The sequence below is a fragment of the Channa argus genome, chromosome 15 (genome assembly GCF_033026475.1).
Source record: "Channa argus isolate prfri chromosome 15, Channa argus male v1.0, whole genome shotgun sequence".
In the NCBI taxonomy this organism is placed as follows: Eukaryota; Metazoa; Chordata; class Actinopteri; order Anabantiformes; family Channidae; genus Channa; species Channa argus.
Genome location: NC_090211.1, coordinates 3827919 through 3847581, shown reverse-complemented (window position 1 = coordinate 3847581; position 19663 = coordinate 3827919). Strand labels below are relative to the sequence as shown.

The 19663-nt window shown below is 38.5% G+C and overlaps 1 protein-coding gene across 4 annotated transcripts; it reads right to left on the bottom strand.

Moving 5' to 3' along the window:
* Positions 1–662: 662 nt before the first annotated feature.
* On the bottom strand, positions 663–19622 carry si:ch73-366l1.5 (FILIA-N KH-like domain-containing protein). 4 transcript variants are annotated; one of them, XM_067476115.1, is made up of 5 exons: positions 19197–19621; positions 11301–11862; positions 9778–9865; positions 5440–5514; positions 1310–1979 (listed from the first exon to the last, which is right to left on the bottom strand). In XM_067476115.1, exons 1-4 carry the CDS (start codon positions 19467–19469, stop codon positions 5481–5483), a joined length of 957 nt encoding a protein of 318 aa, XP_067332216.1. In that variant the 5' UTR covers positions 19470–19621; the 3' UTR covers positions 1310–1979; positions 5440–5480. The 4 variants fall into 4 exon arrangements, with proteins under 4 accessions (XP_067332215.1, XP_067332216.1, XP_067332218.1 ...); XM_067476116.1 differs by having other exon boundaries at positions 1905–5175; XM_067476114.1 differs by lacking the exons at positions 1310–1979; positions 5440–5514 and adding an exon at positions 663–1040 and having other exon boundaries at positions 19197–19622.
* Between the last annotated feature and the right edge of the window lie 41 nt (positions 19623–19663).

Sequence of the window (19663 nt, the reverse complement as noted above, 5' to 3'; positions counted from 1 at the left end):
CAAGATAGAGAGGAATCATCAACAGCTCCAAATATCAGTCAATTTTTAGCCCAAAACCTCCTTGTTTTTGCTAAAGAGCTCACAATGAAGGGAAATGTTGCCTCTCAGCACGATGACGACCTAATGGATACCTCCAAACAAGGAAAAAAATGGCTTCACCAGAAGAGAATCAGAGTCTTGGAATGGCCCTGCAAGAACCACGACTTGAACACAAGTGAAAATCAATGACCTGCACAGGGCCGTCCACAGGAGAGGCCCTCACAGTCTGACAGATTTAGAATGGGCAAAGATTTCCAAGGCAAGTTGTGCCATGATGGACTCCTTAAATACTGAATGCTGTCATAAAATCAGAATGTGCTTCAGCAAAGTTTTAGTATAAGGGTGGAAAAACTTGTGATTTGTTTGTGATTATTGTGATTAGAAGTGATTTTCTTTATCTGCCTTTCTTTTCAAACACCTCAAAAACATGTCTACGAGCAGCTGCTGCACACACAAGCTACTTTCTGGTATATTTTGGCACAATGATATTCCTGCAGTAAATTTATGATTAGGATTTAGTAAAATCAATAAATCAAGATATGGGTATTACAGGTTGAGGTAAGACTTTATTGACCCTGTGGCAAAACTGTCAAACTACACAACTGTATATAAAGTACTATCTATCTTTACCAGCTGCAGGAGTTTTGATTGTACCAGAGTATTTAAATGTTAGTTTTCTGTTGTACCATTATTGCTATTGACAAGACAGAAGCAAAAGACAAAACACAAAAAGTATGAATTAACAGTGAGAAGTGAAAACTTTCCTACAGTATTTTACATTCAGGTTTTGTGAGTTTGTGTTTCCATGGGAACTGTCCACCTCAGCTGACAGTCAGAGGTGAACATTAGAAGTAATGATGGTCACCCAAAGAGGATGGACGGCATCTCATAGGGAGTAGAGCTTCAGCTGCTCCTCCATCTTTCCCTCTGTCATCTCTCCCAACACTTCCTGCTTCTCCCTAAGCAGCTGGAAGATGGCGGCCAGCTGCTCCCGTTGCACCCTGGGAAGTCAATCACCCCACACACACACAGACACACACACACACACACACGATAAATCTAACATTGGACATTCTCAAAAATGTTTTAGAATGCTACTTTTTGTAGCTGAAAAATTGATTATCTTATCAAAATGTTAAAACCTTATGTGTACATAAAATGCCTTAAAGTAAACTAAATAAACTAAATAAAACAGGGCTTTCATGAATTTAAGTATCTAACCAAGAATACCAACATCTTATAGCACTGTGTAATGAGAAAACACATCAGATATTTGACAAATGTCTCTTTTAATAAGCCAAAATGAATAAAAGCCTCCAAAAATCATATAGCAGCACAAACACAATTAACATTTCACACAATTATCACATGTGAGACATTTAAGTCAGAAAAACTCAAAACACTAAACATGTTTTAAAACTGAAGCTGGAAGATGTTTACTCCAAGGATTTATTTTTTGAATTGTTTGGTCAACGTTTAGCCTAAATTTATTCATCTAAAAACAATAGAAAGAAACCAGCTGACTGCAGTTTAAGTGTTTTGGACTCGTAGACAAGAATTCATTTGGATTAAGATCAACTATGTTAAGAGTTTTTAAACCTATTAGCTCATATGTTACACAATCCTTCCTCTGCTCTGAAATCACAATAACCACATACATTTTCTGTTCATGTTTTCACTTTTTAATGTTCAATGTGTACAATTCTTCCTTTAACACAAAAGAAGACAGATAAAAATGCAGTTTCCTAAAGGCACAGTGGTGTAAAGCTCTGACACCAGAAAAAGAACTAAATTAAAGACAAGCTTATCTTTAATGAACTACTCAAACTACGCAGCTGGTATTATGATCTTCATATAGTGTTGTCCATCTGTACAGATCAGCTGAAAGAAAATAAAAAGGAAGCTGAGGGGAGTTGGAAGTCTTGGATCATTCAGGTGCTCTGAAAGAAGAGAAAAGGTAGGAAATTAGTTTCTGTGTTTTTATAAATGTACTAGTACAACACAACTACAGTATATAGGACCCTCCTTGGGGTTTTATTCCAAACCACTAATAATTCATATTACAAGTACCCAATCTGCAAATCATGTTGTACATTATAAAAATGACCTGTAAATTAATTTATATAAAGTGTAAGCATCAGAAAATGTGCAATAGATTTGTTGAAGTAAGACTCTACGGAAAGAAATGACCTGCAACAAACTATTATTTTTATTTTCATAAATAGGTGTGTTAGATAAATTAGTATCACCACAAATAAGAATTTCCATCTGGTTGCTGGTGTGTGGATCTGATTAGAGCCAAAAACAGCAACGTGTCACAGTGGAGAAACTGTGGCTATGATGTGTTTGGCATTTTGGCTAAAACGTTTATGAAAAGATAAAGATTATTAAAACATGTAAATCCATATTGCCATTTCCTAAAACTTCCTACTTGTAGTCACCTACATTACAGACACACAAATTACTGATGCCTTTTACCTCTACATTGATCTAATCTGAGTTTCTTACAAATTTTGATTAATAATATTACGTTTGATTATTAATAATTAAATATACAATCATCCAAGGATATACTCACAAACTGTTCAATGTTAATCAAATCAAAGTAATTCTAATGTTAGGGAATACTGCATAATAATATGTCAACTTTGAATGCATGACCTTTACTCCTACTTGTATTTCCATACTGTGGTATTACTACTGTACCTAATTAATAAAACATCAGAGTACTTCCTTTACCCACAGGTATGATCCTTTAAAATCAGGGTAGAATTATTCACCACACAAATCCCCACACAGAGTCACTTCAGATGTGAACGGATGAGAGCACAAGGACAGAGGACAGATTTATCGTCCAGCAGCCTTCTAATTAATGGACACTGATATTCATCCTTAGATATATCTACATTTTTCGAGATAAAGCTTTTATGTTTCATGTCATTTTCGAATATGATTATATTCTTTGGTCTCAGTGGACTAAACCACAGCTATTTCAGCGGAACTTTACTATGTCCTATGTCACATACACTATGTTTATTATAACATCATATTTTCTATGTTATATGCAGTCTTATACATATCAAATATCATATTTATTACATACCTTCATTCATTGTGTTTAATTGAGTGTTATTTTACTGTTGATGCTACTTGGTGACTTTTACAAATATGTTTAACAATTGATTTTTGTATCATTTTTAATTTGTTAATTTCTCTTGTTCTTATGTGTGTGTGTGTGTGTGTGTGTGTGTGTGTGTGTGTGTGTGTGTGTGTGTGTGTGTGTGTGTGATTTCATCAGTTCACAGCTGGTGTATTTCTTTTAAGGAGTCCAGATCTGAGAATCAGCACTCACCGTTAGTTGCAGTACGAGTGGGATGCATGCAGGGTTAGCAGATGAGCAGCACAGCTGGACAGAAGCTTAGTGAATAAAGAACGCTAGCACCACCAGAACCACTACAGCATGAGACTGAGGCACAAAGCAGCTGGATGTAGTCAGTGTATTAAATAAAAAAGTGATTTGATTTGCAGGGTACTGCATGTCCTTCAATCTGACAGAACATTAAGGAAAATGTGAAGGCATTTCATATGTAATACCAGGATCTGTCCTGCAGAGGGCACTCAAGTACAAGAAGGAAGATCCTTGCATTAAGCGCTAATAAAAAATAATAACATCAATAATGCAAAGTTAGCGATTTACTGCAACTGATGAAGGCAAAGACGGAGAGATGACTGTAAATATCTTTCAGCGAGTCTGTTGACATGCAGAATCTGAGGTATGTATTAACACAGCGCCGATATGAAGCTTTTAGACAACTTGGCAGGTGGCTCCAAAAATCACAGCTGCACTGGTATAAAAGTCCACACCCATGGAATTCAGCCGGTAAATCTGTGGCAACAGTTTTAGCTGCTGTGTTTCTCACTTGTGCTGATTTAGAAATGACATATTATCAGTATGTTAGAATAAAACCTAATGCAGCAGCATGGTCTCAAAAAGAAGCATATTTTTAAACCACTGCATGTTTTCTGCTACAGACGCTAAAATAATCTTAAACCTTAAACTTTTGCATGTTTTAGAGATCATTATTTATTTTATACTTTATCATAAATGTCTTCTGCTAACTGCACCATCTAGCAAAGACTATTACATATTCTGTTATCTGTATGTACAGTAAGCTATCACAGGGCAAGGGGCAGGGTCCACCCTGCACAGGTCTCCTGTATCCTGTAACACAGCACCACATATACAGACTGACAATCATTCACACTCACATACACACCTGCAGCCAATTTAGAGTCACCAATTAACCTGTTAATTAATAATTATTGGCATGTTTTTGGACTGTGGATTGTGTTGCTGTGTTATATTTTATGCCATTACAAATTCTGTTTAGAAGAATTCTAGCATTTTCTTATTGTCTGATTGTTTTCACAATCTGACATCAGCACTGACATTGAGAAAATATGCTTTGTTCTTCCCACAAAAGCCTCGAGAAGGTTCTTAGAGGATCTTTTGTGTTTCCTGTATTTATGCCTTGAGCATATATGACCCACATTGGCTGTTTCCCTCCATCTCAGGCACTTTTTTGTCCTCTCTGTCTTCCTATTGGGAGGTTTAAGCTCCAGGATGAAGCAGCAGGACTGAGGACACACTGGTTTAATGTTCAGTCTGTTAAGAGCAGTTGAATAATAAGAGGATAAAGCAAGATCCGAAACCAGCCTCCATCTGGAGCGCTGGACTGTAACATACTGCTGCTGCTGGTCCAACAGCTGCATGACACTGTGTGAACTGATTTGACCCCTTTTGGCCAAGCACTGAACAGCTACACATGGCTCCAGTTAAAACAAATGATAGATATGTTTTTGTCAGTTATCTAATAGTGATTACAACACTCCATACTTCAATGTGCCAATAATCATTATCAATGTGTCGATCCTGTAAATGCTGCCATATTCGTGTGCTGGCCATTCTGTGGGATTCATACGATTTATATGACTCCACTTGAACACATACCCCAATTCCAATATCAATTGTGAAGCCTAAAGAAACATTTCAATGTTTGAGCCAATCATGTTTTTCAATAGCACGCACACAACTTAGAATTACTTACTGGAATTTTTAAAGAGGGAACTTCAAATCTAATAAATATAATGGATACATAATTAAAATAAAATATACCCACTTAATATTTATCTGGTTGTGTTAAGGTTCGTTTGGGATGAGAGTTAGAGTTAAATAGTTAAATCATTACATACACTACACAATGTAAATGACTTAACAACATGAATAAATGTAAGGTTTATTAGAAATTATGGATTTTGTCAGGGTTGATTTATGGGGACGACTGAAGGTTCAGGTGAAGCTGGGGTCTGAGAGGTTATTCAATAGAAACATCACCTTACCATGTGCTTCCTAACACATTGTTTGTGTCTGCTGAGGTTGATTAAAGGGAGGTAAAATCTGATGTAAGCTCTATCCTGAAAAGATAAAGGTGGAGGCAGTGAGACACTCGCACAGACTGACTCACAAAGAGTAAAGACACAAACAGCTCCATGTATCCACAATTATGTTTTGGCAAAAAATATAAAAAGTTAACAAAAACTGGGGTGTCATGCATGAACCAGGGCAAAGGCACAATCCAGGTGTGCAAGTTAAAAAGGCCATATTATATACATAAATGTAGGTTTAGATTTTACTAAGACAGTTTTGGACAATTTGCAATTCCAAACAGTGCTTTATTTATCTTTATTTATCATTATAGGCCTTTATTCAGTACTTTCATTTTAGCTCCTGTCTCTTTAAGACCTCCCTCACCTCAAATCCACTCTGTTCTGAATGGCCAGACTGGAGAAATCTGCCAGTGGATGGAGCAGATTGGCGAGGCAGCGAAAACATTTTGGGAGATTTGAGTTTTTGTGTGATTTCTTCTACATACATTTCACTGGCATTTCGAAACTTTGGTGTTGTTTAATATGAACAATTATCATAATAATAACAGTTAAGTTACAACTAATAATATGAAAAAAAAAGAGATAATATGACCTGTTTAAATCTAAAGAAAGGCTGAGTATCGTATGAATCTATGTTATGGAGCTGTCACTTTTTTCAAAAATTAAGTTTGAATAATGTTTTAATTTTAAAACATTAACCCACATAACTTGCTACATATGGCATGCTTAATTTAATAAAGCAGTAGAATACCTTCAAACCGTGCTTATGACATGGTTCTGTGTTGTTACTGTCTGATTAGCAGTGCTTTGCTCACTTGTATCACTTATTTTGTCCAAGCAAACATCCATAGCTCAGTTTACTGAAATACTGATCAGAAGGGCAAGAGATTTGAATTTGAATTTTGCCCTCTGCTGGACCTCATCACAAATAACATCAAAACATCATATGGATCATGTCAAATAATAATTTGTATGCACAAGTCATTTCACAGCCACTATGCAGTACAACTTAAATTATTTATATTTTCTGATGCAATCAGAACCTGAGTAGGCAAGAATACACCTTAACACACACATGATACTGTATGTAAGTGTAGATCAGCATTTGTGACATTTCTGTGGAAGTGACTGTTTCCAGATGTTAATGTTGGCCTGTCGTGAAACTAGTGAATGCATCACTCAGTGTTGGTCAATCGTATGCTCACAACATATAAAGTTATTTAGGTGTTTGAGTTTACACAGGATTTCATATTTTCAAGTGCTTTAAAGAATGTCACATGCTACTAGAAGCTGTCACATTAGTCTGTCCTCAAGTATGAAGGTTTGATACCCAGCCTTAGTTGAGGGCATTGGTGGGGTTGGACTGGATAAAAAGCTGGAGCTGGTGGAAGGTAACATGTACAGTAGGTATGTGGAACTGAAAGGCAAGAACCAGACTGTTAGAGTGGGCAGGGGCATCATTCACACGAGCTAAGAGCAGGAGCTTGGATACTATTCAGCAACAAACACCGTCCCTCTGCTGGAGAAGTATTTACTCATCTGTGACGTCATTTGGCCCCAAGACACAAGTCAGACTGGAGATGTGAAGGGCAATAAAGACAATGGAGAGCAGAGACTTTTCTCCTCTGCTGCTCTTAAAACTTAACAGAAAGAAAATAAGATAGCGCTGCCAAAACACAGAAATATTTTAAGAGCTTCTGTGGTCCAATCAGAGAGCTGCCGATTCTCACTCCCCATACTGACAAAAAAACAAGAAAGCAAGCACAACTCTAAAGTCTATCTGTGGTGCTCAATCTCCTCACTCACACTCTTTTCTGAGATTAAAAAAAAAAAACTTTGTCCACCTTCAGGCTTCAGACTCGCCACAACAGAAGCCTCTAATAGACACAGCCCATATGTAACAGCGGATTATATAAGACCTTACTCTATTCACTTGCGGTTCAGGCCTCAGGAGGTCTTGATAAAAGAAATGAACGAAGAACACAGGCTGCTGTCTATGTAAATCTACAGGGACAAAGGGGAACAGAACAGCCAATTTCAGGACATACAAACTGTTCCTGGCTTTTATTTTGTAGCCGCTCTACCTCATTTCCTGTTCCATAGTTCATTCCGGCAACTTCACCTCTCCTGATTGTTTTTACCTGTTCCTCTCAACACATCTGCCAGATTGGCTCTGTGTTACCTTAGTGAATCTTTCGTTTGGATCTTGGTAATCGGTTTATCTGTCTACTATCACCTGCCTGAAGCCTCTCGCTAAACCTGGTTGTGTATTACCTGCTAGGCTGCTAACCTGTCTGCCTTTTACCTGCCTGCTACCTGGCTGCTGACTCATCACATTGTCCGTCTGTAGCCCATACTTCCAGAATTCCTGTGTGGTAAGTCCCCACTACTTATTTGTTGGATTGCTTATACCGACCCTGTTGTTTGAAACAGGAAAATATCTGGATTTTGGATCGTGTATCAGATCTTGAACTCTAAATATTTTACTTAAATATATAGACTTTAAACATTGATATTTGAACTTTGATATATCTGTTTCCCTGCTACAAAAGTACTCACCTGTTCCCTGAGTTCATCTACAGAAATAACACAGCACCCATCAGCAACCTCCCACTCAATTCTGGTACCCCACCATCCTGTTAACTTGGTCTCCAGCCATCTTCCTGGTCCCTCCATTTGTCTGGATCCTGATCCTCTCACCTGCTCCATCAACTTTTTCTCTCTCCTCTTGTCTACACCTAAAATGGTCGTCCCCCCTACCACTCAGGGTGCATCCATACTGAAATCATACTCCCCAACCTTCAGGCCATAAAAATACATGTAAAAAAATGTCAAAATATTAGCCTATTTTGAATTTGATGCCAGCAACACTCCTCAAAACATTTGGACAGAACCATGTTTTCCATTATATTGCCACACCTCCTCTTCTACTGGCACACTGTTCTGCAACTGGGCAGACAAACATTTAGTTTTACAGGCAACATTTTTCCCATTGTTTGCTAGATTTTATGTTTTTTGTTTTTTCACCTTCATATTTTCTTTAAAGGGTGTCAGGTCTGGACCTGGAATTTTTTTTTACTACAGATATGATGTTGTGGTGTTTTGTTGTTGTGATCTTCTGAAACCCCCCCCCCCCCCCCCAAAAAAAAAAACAAACAAACAAAAAAAAAAATATATATATATATAGTTCTCGAATTGTGCAGTGTTTTTGAACTGTGCACTGATAACAAGTTAGATGGTTCCTCTCCTCTTTAGCAAGGAGATCATGATGTCTGTGTGTGAATGTGTAAAAAAACATGTGGCCACACCAGCTAGTGGATAACTTGTAACTCCTGAACCCTCACGTTGGAAAAATGGGCTAAACTCTGATGCTATTATTAGAAAATGGTAATGTCGCTTACTAAACAGCTGCAATAGCAGGCTCATTTATATTTTGTCCAGACAGCTGCATTTACTGGTTAAAATGAGCAAACTGAACGGCAGCAGGTTAGTTCAGTTCTTACAATAAAAATATAGCCTGTCCCACGAGAAAGGTGATGGTTAAGTCAAAGTGTCTCTGTAGCTGGTGTTACAGTACAGATACTGTACTATAGTATATATATTTGAAGTCTAACATGTTGAATCTGTTATTAATTGTATATATTGATAGTTATCAATATCAATAAATATATTAAAAAATAGAGTAATAATATTTTTGCCACTTCTCACAGCCCTAAGAACAGACACATGACAGTTTTACACTTCCGCTCATTCAATTTAAATAAGCTCAGGCTTTATCCCGACTGCATCACATTTGTTTGACTGACACGTTGCAACTATTGGACTTGGTATGAACTTGTCAGGATCCACTCTAAAGACCTTTTTAAAAATATAATTATTAGGTTGCATCCACAGTCATATATATAGTTTGGGATTTCTAACTTGAAACCTTTGTTTAGTTTTCATGGGTGAAAGGTTTCAGGCTTCATCCATATCAGACCTGCAGAATACTATGCAACGCCGACAACTACAGTATTTATTCCAGGTGCTGAGAGAAACCTGTGAATTTGTACTGCCAAAGGATGCAAAAATATATGTACACTGCAGACGCTCCTCCACCTCTAAGATTATTGGAAAGCAGCTCTCTTTCAGACTAGCTTGCCTTTCTTTTCATGCAAGGATGAAACAAAAACAAACAAAAAAAAACACTAAAATGGCAGGAAGCAGGGAGTGTTTTTGTGTGTTTGTTAGCATGCACAGGATGCTACGATATCACCACCATCTCAAAGTCGGGATACAGTTTAAACTGACCTCTGTTCCTCCTCGATCTCATCCTTGGTCATCAGCGTCTCAAACTTGCTCTGTTTCTTTCCTGAAGCGAACATCACTTTATCATCATCTGAAACATAAGAGATACACAACATGACTGTCCCCCCACAACAGTTTTTTTTACTTAGTGATAGCAAATATCATATGATCATTTTTACACCTAAAAAAAGGATCACAAACAGTCTACCCACATTTGTGTCAAAAATCTATTTGCATTGTCTTACTCATCTATTAGTCATATGCTCAAGCAACAGCATATTTTGTTTTACCCAAAACGGGTTGTTATGAGTTGTCCCCCTGATGGATGTGTGACGTGGTCTTAAACTTCTGGGAAATAATGAAAAAGCAACACGGATAAAAAGACAGAGATTGTGTCACGTCTCTGTCCAAATTATGTGCATTATTGTCTTTAAAAGACTGTCCTTTGACTTTCAGGTGAAGGTAAAGTGTTGATTCTGGTCCTGAGGTGATGCTCATCCTATTCTGTGCAATCCTCCCTCCTACTGCGAGTTTTACATTGGTGTCTCTCAATGAAAATATGAACTCCAATGAGTTCATATTAATTTTCTCTGTGTAGACTAGTGTTGCAGTACTTACATTAGGCTACTACTCATGTGTAATCTAAGATAGAGCTTGTAAAAATGTTAACTGTTCAGGACTATGGACCACTTCTTATGAGAGGGTTAATGTATTTTTAAAAAAGTTTGTCATTTTAAGATGTAGTACTTTGTACTGTAAATAAACTGCGCATAAATGTACAGCACACACACACACAGACAAGTATATACACATGTTGCTCTTCCTGCTGTTGCAGAAGTGGAAGGGACATCAAGCATATTGTCAATTTGGACACCGGCTGTCAGGGCATCCAAGTGCCTGACTGACCATTCGAGGTTAATTATCATTAAGTATAATCCTTCTGAACCTGATGGCTGCTTGATCTCTAAGCATGGAAACACTTCCACTGATACAGTACACACACACACACACACTCTCTCTCATTAGATTCCTTGTCGGTGGAGGACACTAACTGTAAATAACTGGTCTGGTCATTATGTGAGGCTGTCTTTGTTTCAGTAAATATCATATTATTTAATTAATAGTTTAAATGTACTAATTAAAATGAATCTTAATGCTGGCATGTTTAGCATATGTATTTCATCGGAAAATAAGGCACTGCATGTCCCAATGTTTCCCAAGCGGATTTTCTGCTTGGTGAATAATCAGCCATTGATCTTTATGTCAAGTTTTCATAGGTTGAATCCATAAAGTTATTATTCCATGTATATCAAGTCTACAGCATCTGTGTGTATATTCTCAACAATTAAAAACAGCAAAGAGGTTTTACTAGTACAATTTGTAAACAAAATGGAGAAAAAGTTGATAATTGCGGTTTTGAAATCCCCATTTTTTTCTGAATCTGTCTTTACCACATTATTTAATATAAGTCAATAGGAGAAAAAAACTGAAGAAAAAAACACAACTTACATATGTTTGAGTCTTACCATTGTTGAGGATGGTGTCTTGGTCAGGTTCGACGTCTGGAAAAGGTGATGCCTCTACGATAGGTTCGGGAGTTAGAAGGTCATCTTCTGTAGAGTCAGTGATCAACTCAGGTAAAGATTCCTCATTGAGTTTTTCAGTTCCATCCAGTGGCTGTGGGACTGCTTCAGATCCTGGTTCAGACTTGACCAATTGCTCTGGTTTTGGGATTGATTTGGGTACGAGTTCAGGGACTGGTTCAAGTGCAGATTCTGGTTCTTGGTTTGCAGCTGGTTTTGGGACAGGTTCCGGTACTGACACTGGCTCTTGGGTAGGTTCTGGTATTGCAGCAACTTCTTGTGCTGTATCAGGGTCTGGTACAAGTTCTGTTTCTACTGGTTCTGGGAGAGTTTCAGGTACTTTTACTGGTTGTGGGACAGGCTCTGGTGTTTTCACTGGTTCCAGGACAGGTTTAGGTGCTTTCACTGGTTCTGGGACAGCTTCAGATACTTTTACTTGTTCTGGGGCAGGTTCAGATAGTTTTACTTGTTCTGGGGCAGGTTCTGATGATGATACTGGAACTGCCTGAAAAATAAAGGTTAAAAAGCAGTTTATTTATCGGACAGAAGTAAAAACTTGCCGAACATTGACTGAGAATCTTTTTTAACCGGATTCCTTTTAAGTCTGTCACACAGTATATTGTAACGTCTATGTTGTTATTCTTTGCGATGCTGCTGTCTTTTCAGGACAATTTTATAGAAATGATTTATTCCAGTGTGGATCTTTTCTTGTTTAATGCTTATCATGTAAGATATAGTACATTTTTTATCAGCCACACTTCTTGGGATGGGATCATATGTATATGTTGAGTGATGAGGCAGCTGAAACAATCATCAGCTGTAAACTGCAGCTCCTTGCTAAACTTGCTGTCTCCTGTGTATCTAGTAATGCACACACAAAAAGCACAGTGCCACAGTTCCAGTTATGTGTCTGATGACTCACTGCAGGGACAACTGCGGGCATCAGGAGAGATCAGACAGTGAAATGCATCAGGCCTGCCTGTTCCCTTAAATCCCACAGCTGCCCTCCCTCACACTCAACCTTGAATGGTATCCATTTAGGCAAAACACTGGTCCCTTCCTCTGCCTCTGAATTCCTGAGCTATGAAAACACCAAAATAATTTCCACAACCAAACACATTGGCCAAGTAAAACAATGTATTCAGAGCAATGGTTCTAAACACAGACTCATTAAATTGCTTCATGAATCAGCAGGGTGATTGTATTTTTAGTCAAAACCAAGTAACCCAGCTTCTGCTTCTGTCCTAAATAGGGCAGATATATTTGTTCTGTGAGCGAGTCATACATGAGATCATTGTGTGCAATACTACCCTCTTACAGGCAACGGCCATCATTCTGCTTTGGGGAATGAATTAATTAAGGAGCATTCATGAAATCACTGAAACCAACTTCTGCAAGGAGAGAAACACAAATCGAATTGATCCTGCGGACATAATTAGAAATGAAAAAATTATTTAAAATATACTAATGTAGATTCAGTCCCAGTCAGTGTGGCCTTAATGATCTCTGAAAGCATTTCCTGGTAAATATATCCCCTATATCTGTAACATTACCCTGAGTGCTTCTCCAATAAAAGCCATTTTAGCTCAGTAACAGGGTGCAGAGGAAGGGCATTAGATCTACTGGCATTTAGGGAATTTACTGAACTACCCGAGAAAACACAAAAGGGAGCAGTTCCAGTTGGCGAGGAGCCTGAGACTGACCATGTGAGATCGACAAGCTGTTCCTCTGTTGGTACAGGCTTCTTTTCTTGGTGAAACACTAATGGGAGTATCTGACACATCTGTGCTGTCTCTACATATAAACACTGTAGACTCATTGTTAACTGAGCTTTCTGCCTTATCTCTACCTCAGCTCTCTGACGCCAGCTACATTTAGAAAACAGACAACCACACACGTCCATCTGTTTTCTAAACTCATCTGCCGTCAGGGACACCGGTGCTGCACAGGGCTGCAGAGACAGACACCAGGTGTACAAATGGACAGTGTTTACTTCAAAGTCAACCCAACAGTCTCAAACTATTTCTGACAAGACTTGTGGACGTGTAGTAAATAATAATTCCGTGAGAAATTGAATTAATAAGCAGAATAATGTTTAAAAGTGAATAAAAACTTGAAACTCAAATTAGGATGACCAACTGCTACATGGCCACGGAACCCTAAAACTGAAATTGTAGGTGAACCAGTGACACCATGTTTCCATTTTTAACCTGTAACTCACGGCATAAAAAAACAGCTTTACTTGGTTGATCATGGATAGATACTGAATGGGCCTAAGGGGCCAATGGGCTCCCTGCTCTTAACCTGAGGAGCAGTCTGACCTTAGGGTAAATGTGCTGGGACATTCACTCCTGGGAAGATTGGCAGCTGCCTTGAATGCTTTTTGTGAATGTTCTCACTGTAAAACGCTGAACTCCAGATAGTTTGGAAATGGTTTAACCCTTTCCAGATTGTGGTGCAGGAACAGTTTTCTTCTCTAAGACCATTGCTTATGTCTGTCCCTCTTGGCACTGTGTGCTCCACAGCTGAATGCTCCAGACCAGCAAACTGCCAAAACTTGCTGCTGCTTTTATAAATGGCCGCAGACCTGCTGGTGATCAATTGAGCAAAGGCTGATGATTAGCAGCCCCTGGCTGCAACTTATCCTCTTAAATAGGGATTTCCTGATGCACACACCATATCAGGCATTGGGCCCGATCCTGCCTTTGTCTACTTATACATAACACGTCTCCCATACTCCACCTGATACTACGATAGCCTCCACAAGTAGGCGGAAGTGAAAACAAAAACGTCTGTGGTTTTGAGTTGTTTTAAGATAATTTATGACAACAGAAGTAAAGGCGAGACATGCCTCTCTATCCAGCCTCTCTCCCTAAATCCGTGCTTTGTTCGTCTCTTTTCCTTTTCTTTTTGTTCTTTTCAGTGAAAGTTGTTCCATTTATAAAACATTAGACACCACAATGTTTTTTGGCAGCAGAATACGTGATAATTTCCATTACCAAAGGATTTGCCTGACTGTATTTGATTGATGAGGATGATTTTAATGTGCAGCAACTTATACTAGAAGCAAAACAGTTTAGTACTTGTGTCAGTACTCGTAATTGGCGAGTATTAAAATGTAAGTACTTGTACTTAGTCTGGGAAAAAGCGGTATCTCTACAATGCACCCATTCACTCACACACAAAAACACCTGAAGGTGGAGGAAATAGAAGATTCATTACATCTGGTCACTAATAAATGTGTTTCTCTAATTTAAGGTTTCTAACGATTTAACATTAAACAGTAGTTTAATAGCTTGACCATCTCAGATCCCTTTATTGAAAAACACGGTCTGTGTCGTTTGAATGTTGTCAGTCACCATAAATCCCTTGGCTCAGTACCCTAATGGCATTAGTGCAGCATGGCCAAAAAAGACCAAAATAAGTGTTACTGGTGAGATAGAGGCAGGAGATGACAGGGTGTGGTAGCAGTGGTGGTTGTGCCGAGGGATTTGCTTTGATGCTGTGATATGACTTCAGTTTTTTTTCATGGATTTGAGGCATAGCCAGCAGCTCTGTAAAGCAGTGGTGTAGTGAGCCAGACCAGACCAGGCCGCAGAGGGAGGAGCACAGGGAGAGGCAGGAACAGCCTTGGGCCAGGTGGAAATACCAGCAGAAGTGTGTCAGACAAGAGAGGAGGTCCAATGAAAAACAGCTCACTACTGTTCACAAGCTCATAATCCAAAGAGATGAGAGGTCAGTAAATGCCACACATGCCTGTGGCTATGACACATTTGTATCAGAGTCAGAAGACCAAAAGTAGCTCTCTAACAAATTTTAAAATGATGGAAAAAAAAAACGTTTGGGGGCAGTTTTAAAATTCTGAGAAATATGACAGCAAATTTGGGAGGAAACCACAAGGCCAAGGATGGAGGACTGCTGCATTTTCAAAGCACTTTTAAATCATTTGGGATTAAATATATTTTGGGATCTTTCAACAAAGATTTGGGATAATGAAAAAGATTTATAAGATAGAACACAAAATGAATGTTGGAAACACGAGGACATTGGGGAAATTACAGAAGATAACTAACGATGTAGATGCAGTGAAGTGGAAACATACAGATACGATCGCACTATCTTTACTTCTGGTAGAGAGCTGCTGGCTCAAACACCATCTCTTCTTCAAACTTGCATAATGTGAGCACACTCACATTTCCATATAAGGGGAGCTGTATCTTCACAAGCAACAGTTTGTAATTTTATAAGAATGACGAGGGAGAAGAAATGTTAAACAGAGCTGAAAAAAAGCTCAGCACCTGGGAGCAACTGGAGAGTAATAAGTATGTAAACAGGAAGCTGCCACAACAGGTACAGAAGACAAAGGTTGGGAGTGAAAGTTTAGTAATTAGAGTTTATGCAATTTATTAGGCTACTGATCTGTTATAGTTTAAATCCAACAGACAAATCAGAAACAAACACACACAAGTATTTTAACATGATTATCATTAAAATAATTTCAATTTTTGGAATAAGTGGTTTAGACATAAGCAAGGAATGTGTTTCTGCACTGGCCCCGTCTGCACAGTCGTGCTCACTTTAACAAAGTTAAAAGTAACGTTTCCAAAGTGTTGGAAAGGCCATGGATTCAAATTTCATATTAGAAAGAGAAACAAATCCAGCCTTGTTCGTAGTTTGAGGAGTCAGGTCAGTAGTTTTGCAGGTTTCTTTTTTATAGAGAAAATGCTCCTGCAGTACCACAAGCGGCCACTGGGCACAGTTTGTGGTACCAGCTGACACACAAACTGTCATATTTGTTGTTGATAATGGCAGGTTATGATCTACAGAAATGTGTTACGTCTAAATATTTAGGACAGTCTGATTTTGTGTTACATTTACAAATTCATTTCAACTGTTCGACTCCCACACAGCTTCATTCATAACAGACAAAGAGCACAACAAGAGTCGCTGTGTTTCAGTTCAATAGGGTCACCAACACAGTAACCTCCTTTATGTGGACAAAGAAAACTGTAAAATATACCATAATGCACTGCGGCAGCTGTAAATCAGACAGCTGAGAAGTAAACTGTGTGTGCTGAATAAGGTTATCAGAGCAGAAGAGGGACTACAGCGTTTTAGCTGCTCGCTAACACCACGACACAAGATTGATGTCCATGATACTTTTACAACAATGGGGTGTTTGGTTTATATTTGGCACTCAGAGCAAATGTCAGTTACATTTTATGGCATAAATTTTGTTGGGTGGTCCACTTACAAGTGTCTCACGTCTTATCTCATTGTTACAGCTTGTTGTTATATTATTTTACTCAATATGAAGTGAATTTAATACAGTGGCAAAGTGAACTGAGATTTCAGATGTAAAGATCAGAAGTATAAATTCTTTCCTGATAATAAGTGACTGACAAATGTGGAAACTGGTTGAATGATCAGTACAACTGTTGAAGATTTTATTATTTGGCACGATATGGTTGTGAATATAAAAACAATAGAGGATAACTCAACTGCAAAGCCTAAGCATGGATAGATTACTGAAGCCTACTGGGCACATGTCCAGGGGGCCAAGAGGACAGGGGGCCCCTGGACCATAGCCTCTTAATGAAGTGTTAATAGTTCTTGAAAGTCACAGCTTTTTAAACAACAAAAAATCTCATATTAGGAGTCAAAAATGAATTAAGAAAATACAGAAAATGAAAAAGAAAATTGCCAAAATGGTCTAATGGCACATGCTGATTTTTGGACAATAAGGGGAATAGGTTTAGTTTCAAAAGTTACTTTAAAAACTTAACTTACTATTAAATTACTAACCACCAATCATGGTAACATATAAAGTAGAAATGTATGTATCTATGTAAATCCTCTGGTTTCCTTTACAAATATTTGTATTTGCATCTTTACCACAAAGAGGTCTTTTCTTTCTGATTTTTGATTAGTTTACTTCCAGCGCACTGGGAAACACTAATACAATTTAGTTTATTAACGTTGTACACTGCTTGAAGAAATTTCCCCAATGCAGCAGGAATCCTGTAGCCTGTATGACTCACTGGAACAACGATCACATTTTAGTTTCAAACATCACTATAGTAGCATATAGACAGCATTTGATACATCACTTTTTTATTTGTAACACCTTCTAACATCTTTTAGTAAACTACGCGTGGTCTTCTAAGTACTCTGCTAAACCTGCAGAGACCCTTTATGAAGATTTTTGGTGTTGCTCCATGCCACTTTTTAAACTGGGTGCTGCTGTCCTTGGTTCATCCTATAGAGCCATCAACCATCAAAGCAGATGGTATAACACATCCTGAATGAAGCATCCTCTTCTGTCTGAATCAGCAGGATTAAATAACACAGATATCCCAGTTGTGACAGTGCCCCACCATTTTGGACATGTGACACCATGAACATAGGCGCAAATATAGGATTCATGGCTGGCACCAAATATAGTTGTGCATCCATATTACGGCATTGGTGGGCACATTCTTTTAGTTGAGGTGGAAATGGGTCAAAAAGATCCACCAAATAAGGATCAACATGCTCAGAGATCTGAAGACTAGCCATGCTCAAAGGGAATTATCTCTACTGCTGCCAAAAAAACAAACACTTGATTTACATTCTGGTATATAACTACATTAATGTCATTAGAAATTCAAATATATAGGGAAGACTCACACAGGGCCTCAACTGTGGATTGTTCAAATCCACAAAAAACAGTTCCACATTTTCATAAAGGCTTCACAGTGTGTGCACAAGCAAATTATAACGCAGTAATCAGCTGCTGTGCGAAGAAAAGATAGCGACTATATTTGGGTGCCAGAAAGGCCCAACATAAATCGAAGAGGAAAACATGTGAACGGAGAGCAAATGATAAACTGCAAACTAGGGATGAACATTCCTAGGAGCTTCCGGTCTGTTTGTTTTTAGACTGACAACTTTAAACAGCAGGAACTCCATTTGTGAGGCTGGTGGTTTAAACTGTCTAATCGGTATTGTAACAAAGCCACTGGCTGACCTGGGAGGACAGGGGCAGCAGGACTGGTTGTCAGGAGGGAAGACGAGCACGACTCTAAGCTGATAACACAGTGACCCAGCAGCTGATCGATCAGATCAGATAAACAGTAGCCACTGTCCTACTTTGTCCCCGGTAAGTCCCATCTGTGATCAATGTCAATGAATTTAGATGGAAAACTGTCGCAGCAACATTGTCAGACCAGAATCAATGCTACTACATCGGTAAAGACTAACTGATACAATTAGGTGTACACCTGCATCTATAATACAAATAAATATGTGCAGAACATGAATCATTCTTTAAACATCTTCTATACACTAAGCTACTCAAGCTCATATGGCTGCAACTCCAGTCAATTTTCCATTAACGATTAATCTGTTAATTATTTTTGAATCATTGATTATTCTTCGAACCACAGACTGTCAATAAAAAAAACACTAAAAGTGATTATTGATTCGCTTGATGGATACATTTTATCTTTTCTAAAAAATGCCAAAGCTGTGACATCACACCTCTTCCTTTAGTCATGTCAACCCATAAGTTATTTTTTAGACTATATTTTGCACCAAGTTTTGCTGGTTGAATGTCAAAATCCAAAAAAAAAGAAAAAAAGAAAAAGAAAAAGAAAAAAATACCATTATCAGCTGGTTACTGTTGTTGTCAGGGTAGCTGCAGACATCTTTAGCATAAATGTAGATTGTGTTGTTTTTTTTTCTTCTTTATACTGTAACTTGCCATGTCAGAAATAAATCAACTAAGCAGCTCAAGTTTGTTACCTGGCATCTTTTTCCATGTGACTATATTGTAACTGATCAGTCGATCAATCTTACCTTAACTTGTAAGACCGGGACGTCCTGGATGCTCTCTGCAGCTCCGACATCCTCCACAAACGGAGCTGGAGGTTCTGGCTGCGGGAAGCCTTCAGGCTGCTCGGTCAGATCTCTGGACGGAGGGATGTCGTCTCCATAGCCGACTTTGGGCTTCTTGTTCGCGGCTGAGGAGGCGGAGGCGTTGGGCTTCTTGCTTAGGAGCGATGATGCGAGATAAATGGCAACTACAGTGAAGAGGATGGCGGGGATGATGACAGTCGGGTCCAGATCCATGTTGGTGAATTTATAAATTAAAAAGTTAATAAGAAAAAGTGTGTATAAAGGAGTATGTGCGTGTGTGTGTTAATCTGGCTGCAGTCTCACACCCACACACACTAAGCTGCTATGTTCCGCTTCTCGTCAGTTTAACCTCAACAACTGACAAGATCCACTCAGTGAGAAACGACACTATATCCACATTTGTTTCA